The sequence below is a fragment of the Petromyzon marinus genome, chromosome 24, assembly GCF_048934315.1.
Source record: "Petromyzon marinus isolate PM22_M1 ecotype Great Lakes invasive population chromosome 24, UKy_Petmar_22M1.pri1.0, whole genome shotgun sequence".
Lineage (NCBI taxonomy): Eukaryota > Metazoa > Chordata > Hyperoartia > Petromyzontiformes > Petromyzontidae > Petromyzon > Petromyzon marinus.
This window is the reverse complement of record NC_133690.1, coordinates 6,203,104-6,216,549: the sequence shown is the minus strand read 5'-3', so window position 1 is coordinate 6,216,549 and position 13,446 is coordinate 6,203,104. Positions and strand designations below refer to the sequence as shown.

The window sequence follows — 13,446 nt, the reverse complement described above, 5'->3', positions numbered from 1 at the left end:
GTGGTCAGATGAGACCAAAATGGAGCTTTTTGGCATCAACTCAACTCGCCGTGTTTAGAGGAGGAGGAACGCTGCCTATGACCCCAAGAACACCATCCCCACCGTCAAACATGGAGGTGGAAACATTATGCTTTGGGGGTGTTTTTCTGCTAAGGGGACAGGACAACTAAACCGCATCAAAGGGACGATGGACGAGGCCATGTACCGTCAAATATTGGGTGAGAACCTCCTTCCCTCAGCCAGGGCATTGAAAATGGGTCGTGGATGGGTATTCCAGCATGACAATGACCCAAAACACACGGCCAAGGCAACAAAGGAGTGGCTCAAGAAGAAGCACATTAAGGTCCAGCAGTGGCCTAGCCAGTCTCCAGACCTTAATCCCATAGAAAATCTGTGGAGGGAGCTGAAGGTTCGAGTTGCCAAACGTCAGCCTCGAAACCTTAATGACTTGGAGAAGATCTGCAAAGAGGAGTGGGACAAAATCCCTCCTGAGATGTGTGCAAACCTGGTGGCCAACTACAAGAAACGTCTGACCTCTGATTGCCAACAAGGGTTTTGCCACCAAGTACTAAGTCATGTTTTGCAGAGGGGTCAAATACTTATTTCCCTCATTAAAATACAAATCAATTCATAACATTTTTTACATGCGTTTTTCTGGATTTTTTTGTTGTTATTCTGTCTTTCACTGTTCAAATAAACCTACCATTAAAATTATAGACTGATAATTTCTTTGTCATTGGAAAAACGTACAAAATCAGCAGGGGATCAAATACTTTTTTTCCCTCACTGCACTCATCAACCAACACACACCACTCACCTGATCCGAACCATACACTCCAGGCATTTGCCATTCACTCGCAAACAAACTCACACCATTCTCACCTATTCGTCCTTAACATTGACAATAAAACACGTCTCATTCACAATCCTGTATCTGTCTCATCGCATAAAACAACAAAGTCAATGTTTTTTTTTTATCCCATCAGCCCCACGGTCTTCTTGGAGTGCATAATGTCAGCAGTATTAGTTCAATACAAAGCAAGCTATGGGCTCGCTTCGACATTCAGTGTCTCATCAGCAGTCAGGCTTGCCCCAACCAACGTTGGTGAATCGCAAGATACTAAAGATGCTAATAAGCAAAGACGCCCCACCCCCGATAACTTCAAGATAATGGGTCCGAGTTTTCACGCAAATGGTATAGTGTACTGTAATGTATTCTGATATGAAGTACACATTACTCAATTGGGATTATACATAGCCACCCCCTACTGTGAAAACTGGCAGGACCCTCCTGAAAAAGAGCCACGAGGCTCACTCAGTGAGGCAGCGGCGGCCCTGGACCCGCTGCTGCCAGCAATCGGCGCCCCCAAACCCCAGGGGCAGATCGAGGCTGAGTTTTTTGGTAAACTGGGAAACATTTTGCCCCTATTTTTCGTTTAATGTTTTTTTTTAAGAGGCATAATTATTCGGTTTGTCCGTCCGTCCACTCAATCAACTGTCAGAAATTAATTATATTTTTTTTGGTATTTGTATTTTTTTTGTACTTTTTCCTCGAATTTGGCACCCCACTTAACTTGGCGCCCTAGACGACCGCCTAGATAGCCTACATGGACGTGTCGCACCTGCAGTGAGGCTTTCCTGGATAAACAAGCCTCATAATAAACACATTCCTGCGGAGGGAGCTGGTAGGAACGTTGGGTTGCTCGGTCAGTGGCCAGGGTCAACGGCGGCACCACGTGGTGTATTCCGCAAATATGCCCGACTGTGAGGGCGGGCACAAGCCGGCGTGAGTAGGTTAAACGTTGAGTTTTATAAGTCCACCACGGGGTGACCAGCCCCTCCCCACCCAGCCCCACCCCTCCCACCCCCCACCCAGCCCCACCCAGCCCCACCCTCCCCACCCAGCCCCTCCCCACCCAGCCCCTCCGCACACAGCCCCTCCCCACCCTCCCCTCTCCACCCAGCCCCACCCCTCACATTTTTGGATGGACGATGGACGGACACAATAATCCCCTGTGGGCTGGTGTAACCAGAGGTTCCTACCAGTATCATCATGATCACACTTGACACCACTCGCTAGTGGCCGTCTGATACATATTGTCTCCGCGGCACAGTAGCGTGTTTAGTCCAGCAGGGGGTGCTGCGGCAATGTTGTTGACGCACGTGTTGGCTTCACGTGCTATGAAGAAGAACAATTGAAGCAATTGGCGGGACCCCGGGGTCCCATCACTGCCCCGGGGTGGGAAAAACCGCGTAGCGACACGAGTCTTGCCTTACCGACAACACAGCTAGCGTCAATCGATTGGCCTCGTCGAGAGCTACTCGGGGCACTAAGTTTCGTAAAAAGTTGAAAAATTACTTAAACACGTTAAATTCACTGCCTGGGGGGCGGGCTCGCCTTGGCAAAGAAGCCGAGGATCGACGGCTGACCGGAGGGCGTTGTCGCCCCCCGGGGCTCGCGTTTGCCCGGTGGGGTGGCGCCCATCGTGTCGATCGCCGCCTTCTGCTGCTGCTGGCGCTTGTTGGTGCGAGTCTGGGCGGGCGGCGCGTTGCTGTCGGGGTCACGAGTGGGCGGACTGAAAAATAATAATTATTGACCTGATTTTTGCGGGACCCCAGGGTCCCGCCAAATAATTCAAATGACCAAATGTTGCGTATTAAAAAATAAATACTTTTAAGACCACAGTTTGTTATTTACGAATTGTCGCTGAGTAGTCATTGCACTGCAGCACGTGACTTGTTTTTTCATCTTGGTCAAGAGTCATAACATAGGCAATGTGCAATTCCAAAGACCCCCATGGATGATTATGGTGGGTGTTTCAGATTGCCATCAAACACCCTACCTGTCACACACTGGATTATAATTTTTAAATTCTGAGATAAAATTCATACGTCGTACAAAGTTCACATTTAATACCATAGCCAGCTGGATTAAAACGGTCAAAATGAGTTATCTTTCAGCTCTGTACGTTGAGAACTACTCAAATTAAAGCTGCGAAAACACACCGGCTTATGTGAGCCGATTCATAATCTGTGCCATAACTCACACACGTGTCTCCCTTGTTGCCTCTCTCTCCAGAGGCTGTCCCCACTCCTTCCCTTGGCCTCGCCCCTCCACCAGTTGGCCCTGTTCAGCTCCATCCACCACATGAACCACAGATGTTTCTTTAATCTAGTTTAGAGGCTATATGCAGTTGTTATAGGTCAGTACCAATGCCGTAGGTTTTCGGTTTCTGGTTAAAATCAGCTGGACCTGTAAAATTAAAATTACAGGCAGCCCTCGACTTACGAGCACCCGACTTAAGAATACCCGACTTAGGAACACCCGACTAACGAACACTAGTACTTAAGAATCCGCGAAATTTCGTGAAACTGAACGTTCGTAAGTCGAGGGATACCTTTATAGAATGAAAGACAAGGCAGGGGCGATGAGAAGTTTCCTGTTGCCAGGGAAAGCAAACGCGGTGTGGAAGGCAGGGCATGTGGAAGGAGGGAAGTTGTGAGATGTGATGAGGCTGAGGTTGACTCAGCCTCAAATTATTACCTGGTGCGATGTGTAAATATCGTCACTGGGGAGATAAAGACGGCCGAGCGTGGTGCTGGCCACCCATCCCTCGTGTGCCGTTCAGGCCTTCATAGGTGCTTGCTCATAGCACTTGCCCCAACAGTCTGTTAAGGCTATACGGGTGATCTTTGTCTGTATAATGAAGGCCATGGATTTGGGCATAGGCAAAGGAATCTAGCATTTCTTATCAATCCATGCACTTCCTCCCACCACTCTCCCTAAAATAAAAATAATTACTGAACATGCACACCGTTAATTACCCACGTGGGGAGCCATATCAGCGCTATAAATCCGTCTTGCAGCTTGTGGACTGTGTAGCGTGGTGTCTCGCACCACCAGGGCCCTGCTTTGCACCACAAACTAACTTTGCTTCTGCCTCCTACAAGGTGTAGGGCGTGATGTGCATGTAGGGGGAAGAAGAGTCTGGGGCCAGATACATGGAATGTGGGATGTGGGCAGGAAGAAGGTTGTGTATTGGAGATCCTGGCTCTGAGATAATGTGGAGGTTTGGGTAGGCTGTGTGCGCTGAGTGTTGGGGCGAGTGGTCGGTGGTATGTGGACTGGACAAAGAGGCTGTTCGTATGTTGATGGGTGTGTATGAGGCTGGGTATAGGAGTTAGGGCGTGTGCAAGGTGTGTACGAGGATGGGTGTTGGTATTCGTGTTGGGTGTATGGGCTGTAGATTAGACTATCTGGCTGTTTGATTGGTGGGTGGGTATAGGGCTGGCTGTGTGAGGTCTGGGTGAGTGTTTGTGGCTGGCTGTGTGAGTTCTGGGTGAATGCTTGGGGGTGGCTGTGTGAGTTCTGGGTGAGTGTTTGGGGCTGGCTGTGTGAGTTCTGGGTGAGTGTTTGGGGCTGGCTGTGTGAGTTCTGGGTGAGTGTTTGGGGCTGGCTGTGTGAGTTCTGGGTGAGTGTTTGGGGCTGGCTGTGTGAGTGCTGGGTGAGGGTTTGGGGCTGGCTGTGTGAGTTCTGGGTGAGTGTTTGGGGCTGACAGTGTGAGTTCTGGGTGAGTGTTTGGGGCTAAGGATTTGAATAACATTTCAGGTCTTAATTAATTTTTCGTCTCCCCCCTCCTCTTTTCAGAACATAGATGGACTAGTCCTTCTAAATAAACTGCCAAATCGCTGTGCGTGGCGCTGACGTTTTTTTTTATAAATAAATGAATACACCGTTTTAAAATAAATAAATTTATGCAAACCGACACACCTGATGACGACCGTTTGTGTTATGGTCCAAACGTCGTGAGAATTTTTATTGTTTTATATATTTTTTTTATTGTTTCCCTTCAACGTGACTTTACCGAAAGAGCTAAGAATATGAGGGAGGGGGGTGTTTGAGAAATGTGACGTCACATTAAAATGGGCAACTTTAAATAATTATAGACAACACGTTCTGCTTAATTAAATAGACTTTTTTTAAATAAATGTTTTCTCCTACAACATCAGAGTGCAGCGCCACATTACCTACGCACTACAATGACAATAGTTTAAAGCGATTTGAAGCATGTTTTATATTTTTATATTTTTGTAACGTCATGTTTGAGGGGGGGGGGTCTGACTTTTTGCGACGCCGTGTGACGAGGGGGGGTCAAAAATCGTCCAAAATCGCGTGACGTCATTAATGGACAGCCCTTTTTAACTTTATATATATTTTTTAATTCTCATCGTCGTCGTGTGTGTGGAAATGTATAGCAGCCAAATACTCTAAACGCGTTTTTCTACGGAATCTTCGAGACCCATAGACCCACAGCGACCCACAGAGACCCATAGAGACCCACAGAGACCCACAGAGACCCATAGAGACCCACAGAGACCCACAGAGACCCGCAGAGACCCACAGAGACCCATAGAGCCCCACAGAGACCCACAGAAACCAATATACCCATAGAGACCCACATAAACCCATAGAGACCCACAGAGACCCCATAGACCCATAGAGAACCGTAGACCCATACTCATAGAGACCCATAGACCCGCAGAGACCCACAGAGACCCATAGACTCACAGAAACCCTTCGACCCACAGAGACCTACAGACCCACAGAGACCCAGAGACTCGTATAGGCCCACAGAGACCCACAGAAATGCATAGCAGCATCGAAATAATTTAAACGCACTGACATTTTAAATGGACCCGGACAAAATCCACCACGTGGAGAGAGACGCAGACTCGGAATATACAGCAGCAGCAGGCAGGGTCGGGATCGAAACCATGACCTCCTGCACACCTGGCGAGGTAGTCAATATCTCATAGCCACCGTGGTGATGATGAGAGAGACGCAATTTGTACCTCCACACACATGGCACGGTTGACTACGTACGGTGCGAAAAAAAGTTCAAGCCAAAGACAAAGATCCCGCGTATAGCCTTAACTGACTGTTGGGGCAATTGCTATTAGCGAGTAGCACCTATGTTGTAGTGGGTTTAACTCTCCAACACACAGCAACCGGTTAGTGCTGTACTAGTAACGAATTGTAAATGTTGTAGTGGGTTTAACTCTCCAACACACAACTTAGTGCTGTACTAGTAACGAATTGGCCACGTTCTGTTGATGTGACACAAACCCCCCATGAACATATACTGGCCTTTCACGACATGTGGCAATTTTAAATTAACCCCTCAAATGATGACTAAACCCATCGCCAGGGCAAAGCGGCGATTCCCCCACCCACAACCCACCGCTGCCCACCCACTACCCACCACTACCCACCCCTACCCACCCACTACCTACCCCGACCCACCCCCTACCCACCCCCTACCCACAACCACTCCCTACCCACCTACAACCCACCCCCTACCCACCCACAACCCACCCTTACCCACTCACAACCCACCCACAACCCACTCACCCACGCGCGCGCGACAGTGATGGAGATGCCGTCTCCTGCTGCTGCTGCTGTCTCTGATGCTGGGGGTGGTGCCGATGACCCCGCGTGGCCGAGCCGAGCGGCGTGCCTGTCACTCGCCCTCTGCGCCTTCCAGGCGCGCGCGGCCCTCGCTCTGTCGCGGGTGGTGGGAGGCCGCCTGCAGCTGCCGCCCGCAGAGCGATGGGTCGTGGCCTGGCTGCTCTATGATGCAGTGGTTCACATCACACTGGTGAGTGAGTGGGTGAGTGGGTGGTGGTGGTGGTGTAGTTACACTGCAGCGCCATACCTATTTACCATCATTAGGAGAAAGAACGGTGATCCAATCTCCGACCCCCCGCAAGGAACAGGTTTGCAGATTTTGCTGCGCATTTCTGTGAAGTCCTGGGTGTGGGGTAAATCCCTCAGCCAGGAAAACATCGTGAGGCACAAAGTGGGGATGACCCTGCTGAGGCTGCAGTGGTTAAAATATTGGAAGAAGTCACCCCCTGTGAGTGGCTGGCTGAAGAACCATCTGTTGAGGAAGTACTGAAGGCGATCCGGAGTCTGAGACCAGGAAAGGCACCGGGTAGAGATGATCTCCGAATCGAAATGCTGAGGGAGGGTGGCGTTTGTGCACAGACTGTCCTACATGACATCATAACAAACAGTCTGGACCACTGGACCGGTTCCGCAGGACTCGAAGGATGCCCTGGTGGTCCCCATATTTAAGAAGGGAGACCGCACAGACTGTAACAACTACAGAGGCATCTCACTCCTCAGTGTGCCAGGAAAGGTCCTGGCAAGAATTATTCAACATCGCCTTGCCAGGCGCGCTGAGGAGAGGCTTGTGGAGCCCCAATGCGGCTTCAGGAAAGGGCGGTCCTGCACAGATGCCATATTTTCTGTCCGTTTACTACAGCAGAGGTGTAGGGAATTCCAACAAGACCTACATCTCTGCTTTATTGACCTGGTCAAAGCCTATGATACCACCAGTATACCTGGGCTCTGGGTTGTTCTTTGTGCTTTCGGAGTCCCTAACCCGCTGCTCACGATCATTAAGGACCTTCATGATGGTGAGCGGGCCCGGATAAAACTACGTGCCGGGAATCAGAGCCATTCCCTGTTCACCTTGGGGTGCGACAGGGATGTCCTCTGGCTCCAATATTATTTAACATCTATTTCGAGCACGTAGTTCGTGAAGCCTTCAGTAGCTGTACCGGAGGAATTTCCATCTGGTACAGATACAATGTGAGGCTGATCGATGCCAGGGTACGGTCAAGGGATGGCTCCCTATTGGTCAACCACATTACGTATGCCGACGACCTGGTAATTGCGGCTCACTCAGAGGAGGAGTTGGAGGCGCTGCGGCTGAAACTGGAGTGTGCCACTAAGAGGTGGCGCCTTACCATCAGCCCCACCAAAACGAAGTACCTGCCTGGGTATTTTGTACCATCGGACACTCCACCCCCACAATTCCCAATCGGTGATGGGGCAGTTGTCGAGAGAGTGGAAAGTTTCCCATACCTGGGCAGTGTGCTCATGACCGGCTCCGGTTTAACAGCAGAGGTCTCACTCCGAATCAGTCGAGCGGCAATATCTTTTAATTGGATGCGTAACGCTGCGTGGAAGCTACGTGGTCTGTCGCTCCGCACGAAGCTTCGGGTCTTCTCAACCACAGTCATTCCCACTGTTCTCTACGCTTGCGAAACGTGGACCCCCCCTAATGGAACATCTTCGTCGGTTAGAAACATTTAGACTGGCCTGCCTACGATCAATCTTGGGTTTAACCAGGCAGGATTGTGTGAGGAGCTCACAAATCCTCGAAAGATCTGGACAAAGTCCCATCGGTGAGCACCTCCGGCAAGCAAGGCTGCGTTCGCTGGGCCATGTTGCCCGCATGCCCAGCCACCGCATTCCAAAACAGCTTTTGTTCTGCCGGATCGAGGGGGCTAAACGGGCGCGGCATGGGCTAGAGAAGAGATGGAGTGATGTGGTACAGGAGGATGTGGAGCTGGTACCAGCGGTGTCAAGATCGGCCTCTGTGGAGGAGGCTCGTGAAGGACGCTACTGGGCAGTTGGAGGCAGTCGCTCACAACAACGAGCGGAGCGCCGGGTGGCTAAAGCACAGCAGGTTGGCACAGTAGGGGGCACAGGTGGTGCATCAGCCAGTCATCTCGGTCATCTCAGTCAGTATACCCGTGGCACCTGCTGGGTCTGCCCCATGACATCCTGCCAGCGGGCGTTCGACACTTCACGTGGTAGCCTCAAGGTGCACATAGCCTGGCACAAGCGTCGTGGTGACGTCACCGCCACTGAGTGGCGAATGGCGGTTGTCGTTATTGATGATGGTAATGGTGGTGCTGATGGTGGTGATGGTGGTGGTGATGATGATGGTGGTGGTGATGGTGAGTGATGGTGTAGCTACACTGGGTGAGTGATGGTGTTGCTACGCTGGTAATGGTGTGGCTATGCTGGGTGAGTGATGGTGTAGCTACACTGGGTAATGGTGTAGCTACACTGGTGATGGTGTAGCTACACTGGGTGAGTGATGGTGTAGCTACACTGGGTTATGGTGTAGCTACGCTGGTGATGGTGTAGCTACACTGGGTGAGTGATGGTGTAGCTACACTGGGTGATGGTGTAGCTACACTGGGTGCGTGATGGTGTAGCTACGCTGGTGATGGTGTAGCTACACTGGGTGAGTGATGGTGTAGCTACACTGGTGATGGTGTAGCTACACTGGGTGGGTGATGCTGTAGCTACACTGGGTGATGGTGTAGCTATGCTGGTGATGGTGTAGCTACACTGGGTGAGTGATGGTGTAGCTACGCTGGTGATGGTGTAGCTACACTGGGTGAGTGATGGTGTAGCTACGCTGGTGATGGTGTAGCTACACTGGGTGAGTGATGGTGTAGCTACACTGGTGATGGTGTAGCTACACTGGGTGGGTGATGCTGTAGCTACACTGGGTGATGGTGTAGCTATGCTGGTGATGGTGTAGCTACACTGGGTGAGTGATGGTGTAGCTACGCTGGTGATGGTGTAGCTACACTGGGTGAGTGATGGTGTAGATACGCTGGTGATGGTGTAGCTACACTGGGTGAGTGATGGTGTAGCTACACTGGGTGAGTGATGGTGTAGCTACACTGGGTGAGTGATGGTGTAGCTACGCTGGTGATGGTGTAGCTACACTGGGTGAGTGTTGGTGTAGCTACACTGGGTGATGGTGTAGCTACACTGGGTGAGTGATGGTGTAGCTACGCCGGTGATGGTGTAGCTACACTGGGTGAGTGATGGTGTAGCTACACTGGTGATGGTGTAGCTACACTGGGTGAGTGATGGTGTAGCTACGCTGGTGATGGTGTAGCTACACTGGGTGAGTGATGGTGTAGCTACACTGGTGATGGTGTAGCTACACTGGGTGGGTGATGCTGTAGCTACACTGGGTGATGGTGTAGCTATGCTGGTGATGGTGTAGCTACACTGGGTGAGTGATGGTGTAGCTACGCTGGTGATGGTGTAGCTACACTGGGTGAGTGATGGTGTAGATACGCTGGTGATGGTGTAGCTACACTGGGTGAGTGATGGTGTAGCTACACTGGGTGAGTGATGGTGTAGCTACGCTGGTGATGGTGTAGCTACACTGGGTGAGTGTTGGTGTAGCTACACTGGGTGATGGTGTAGCTACACTGGGTGAGTGATGGTGTAGCTACGCCGGTGATGGTGTAGCTACACTGGGTGAGTGATGGTGTAGCTACACTGGTGATGGTGTAGCTACACTGGGTGAGTGATGGTGTAGCTACGCTGGTGATGGTGTAGCTACACTGGGTGAGTGATCGTGTAGCTACACTGGGTGAGTGTTGGTGTAGCTACACTGGTGATGGTGTAGCTACACTGGGTGATGGTGTAGCTACACTGGGTGAGTGATGGTGTAGCTACGCCGGTGATGGTGTAGCTACACTGGGTGAGTGATGGTGTAGCTACACTGGTGATGGTGTAGCTACACTTGTGATGGTGTAGCTACACTGGGTGAGTGATTGTGTAGCTACACTGGTGATGGTGTAGCTACACTGGTGATGGTGTAGCTACACTGGTGATGGTGTAGCTACACTGGGTGAGTGATGGTGTAGCTACACTGGGTGAGTGATGGTGTAGCTACACTGGGTAATAGTGTAGCTACACTGGTGATGGTGTAGCTACACTGGGTGAGTGATGGTGTAGCTACACTGGGTGAGTGATGGTGTAGCTACGCTGGTGATGGTGTAGCTACACTGGGTGAGTGATGGTGTAGCTACGCTGGTGATGGTGTAGCTACACTGGGTGAGTGATGGTGTAGCTACGCTGGTGATGGTGTAGCTACACTGGGTGAGTGATGGTGTAGCTACGCTGGTGATGGTGTAGCTACACTGGGTGAGTGATGGTGTAGCTACACTGGGTGAGTGATGGTGTAGCTACACTGGTGATGGTGTAGCTACACTGGTGATGGTGTAGCTGCACTCTGTGAGTGATGGTGTAGCTACACTGGGTGAGTGATGGTGTAGCTACACTGGTGATGGTGTAGCTACACTCTGTGAGTGATGGTGTAGCTACACTCTGTGAGTGATGGTGTAGCTACACCGGCCTGCGATGTTGGTGTTGCTACACAGCACTTGCCCCAACAGTCTGTCTGAGGCTACACGGTGGGGGTGGGGGGGACCTTTGTCTTTGTGCCTGCAGGAGGGTCCCTTCGTCTGCATCTCGCTGGTGAGCTCTGTGGCGGAGTCGGACAGCGTCCACTCCATGCTGTGTAAGCCAACTGCTCACCGGGGTTCACGTCCACGCCAGCTCTCTGTGTTGTGTTGCATTGTGTTTCTAAGTTTACTGTGTGCTTGTTTTCTCGTTCACTCTTACCTGATGACGGTTGCTTGTGTTGCAATCGAAACGTCGGATACTATTATTATTGTTTGATTTTATTTCCTACGTGACTTTACCGAAAGAACCACGGAGCAAAAATAGTTTAGTTTTGTAGATGAGATGTAGGGAGGTCAGTGGGACCTTACCTAGTACGATAAAAATAGTTTAGTTTGTAGATGAGATGTAGAGACCTCAGTGGGACCTTACCTGGTACAATAAAAATGACATCTGAAACGGCGCCTTGCGGCGACCGTGCCGACGCCGTGCCCCGGCGTGCCGCAGGGAAGGAGTACGGTCGCGCCTACAGCCGCTGGCTTCACTCGGACCCCACCGTGGTGGCGCTCGAGATCCTGACGGTGGCGGTTGCAGGGCCCCTGGCGCTGCTGCTGGTGTTCGCCATCGTCCAGGACAAGCACTACCGGTAGGGGTCACGCCGCTCTACCGGTAGGGGTCACGCCACACTACCGGTATGGGTCACGCCGCTCTACCGGTAGGGGGTCACGCCGCTCTACCGGTAGGGGTCACGCCGCTCTACCGGTAGGGGGTCACGCCGCTCTACCGGTAGGGGTCACGCCGCTCTACCGGTAGGGGTCACGCCGCACTACCGGTAGGGGTCACGCCACTCTACCGGTAGGGGTCACGCCGCTCTACCGGTAGGGGGTCACGCCGCTCTACCGGTAGGGGTCACGCCGCTCTACCGGTAGGGGTCACGCCGCACTACCGGTAGGGGTCACGCCACTCTACCGGTAGGGGGTCACGCCGCACTACCGGTAGGGGTCACGCCACACTACCGGTAGGGGTCACGCCACACTACCGGTAGGGGTCACGCCGCTCTACCGGTAGGGGTCACGCAGCTCTACCGGTAGGGGGGCGCTGTGGGTGTCACCGTATCCGTGACGACGCTGTGGGGTGTCCATGTAACGACGCATCTCCACCAACACCACTAACCACGTTGTCTCCACCGCGCACTCACTAACCCACACCACCATCACCACCTCCACCCACACCACTAACCCGCATCACCGCCTCCGCTCACACCACCACCGCCTCCGCTCACACCACTAACCCACATCGCCGTCAACACGACTGCCCGCACCACTCGCCCGCATCGCCGCCGCCTCCACCCGCACCACCTCCACCGCCACGCTCCCCCCTCCCCTCCCCCGCCCGCCCGTAGCCACTTTGTACAGGTGTGCCTGTGCGTGTGCGAGCTGTACGTAGCCACAGTGTACAGGTGTGCCTGAGCGTGTGCGAGCTGTACGTAGCCACAGTGTACAGGTGTGCCTGAGCGTGTGCGAGCTGTACGTAGCCACAGTGTACAGGTGTGCCTGTGCGTGTGCGAGCTGTACGTAGCCACTTTGTACAGGTGTGCCTGTGGGTGTGCAAGCTGTATGTAGCCACTTTGTACAGGTGTGCCTGTGCGTGTGCGAGCTGTACGTAGCCACTTTGTACAGGTGTGCCTGTGCGTGTGCGAGCTGTACGTAGCCACTTTGTACAGGTGTGCCTGTGCGTGTGCGAGCTCTACGTAGCCACTTTGTACAGGTGTGCCTGTGTGTGTGTGCGAGCTGTACGTAGCCACTTTGTACAGGTGTGCCTGTGCGTGTGCGAGCTGTACGTAGCCACTTTGTACAGGTGTGCCTGTGCGTGTGCGAGCTGTACGGCGGCTGGATGACGTCCGCCCCCGAGTGGCTGGCGGGCAGCGCCAGCCTGCGCTCCGACAGCGCCGACCTCCTCTGGCTCTACCTCGTCTTCTTCGACGGCCTCTGGGTGCTGCTGCCCATTGTGCTGCTCGCCCAGTCCTGGGGGGCGCTCGCCGTCGCTCACCGGCCGCACGTGGCCAAGGCCGCCGGCGATGGCGGCGGCGGCAAGCGGAAGTGGCGATGAGCCGAGCCGGAAGTCGGTGCTGGCGCGACCGTTGGAGGAGATTTCCCGTCGTCCGTCCGCCCGCCCAATTTTTTTTTGATTGGCGCGAGAGAAATGAAAATTTAAATTTTTTTTAAAAAAACGAGCGATCGAATGCCGACGGGTACCAACCACCCTTCGTCTCCCCAATCGAAACATTTCCCCGCCCCCCCCTCCCCCCACCCCAGCGGTGCCCTCGCCAAAATGCACATCGGAAGAGCTGCGGTGAAAGAGAGGAGGGC

General features: G+C 52.7%; 1 protein-coding gene across 1 annotated transcript; it reads left to right on the top strand.

The window, feature by feature from the left end:
- Nucleotides 1-6,431: 6,431 nt before the first annotated feature.
- Nucleotides 6,432-13,186, top strand: LOC142928855 (emopamil-binding protein-like). The gene is made up of 4 exons (XM_076069275.1): nucleotides 6,432-6,659; nucleotides 11,126-11,195; nucleotides 11,585-11,723; nucleotides 13,003-13,186. The coding sequence occupies exons 1-4, from the start codon at nucleotides 6,432-6,434 to the stop codon at nucleotides 13,184-13,186; spliced, it is 621 nt and encodes a 206-aa protein (XP_075925390.1).
- The last annotated feature ends 260 nt before the right edge of the window (nucleotides 13,187-13,446 follow it).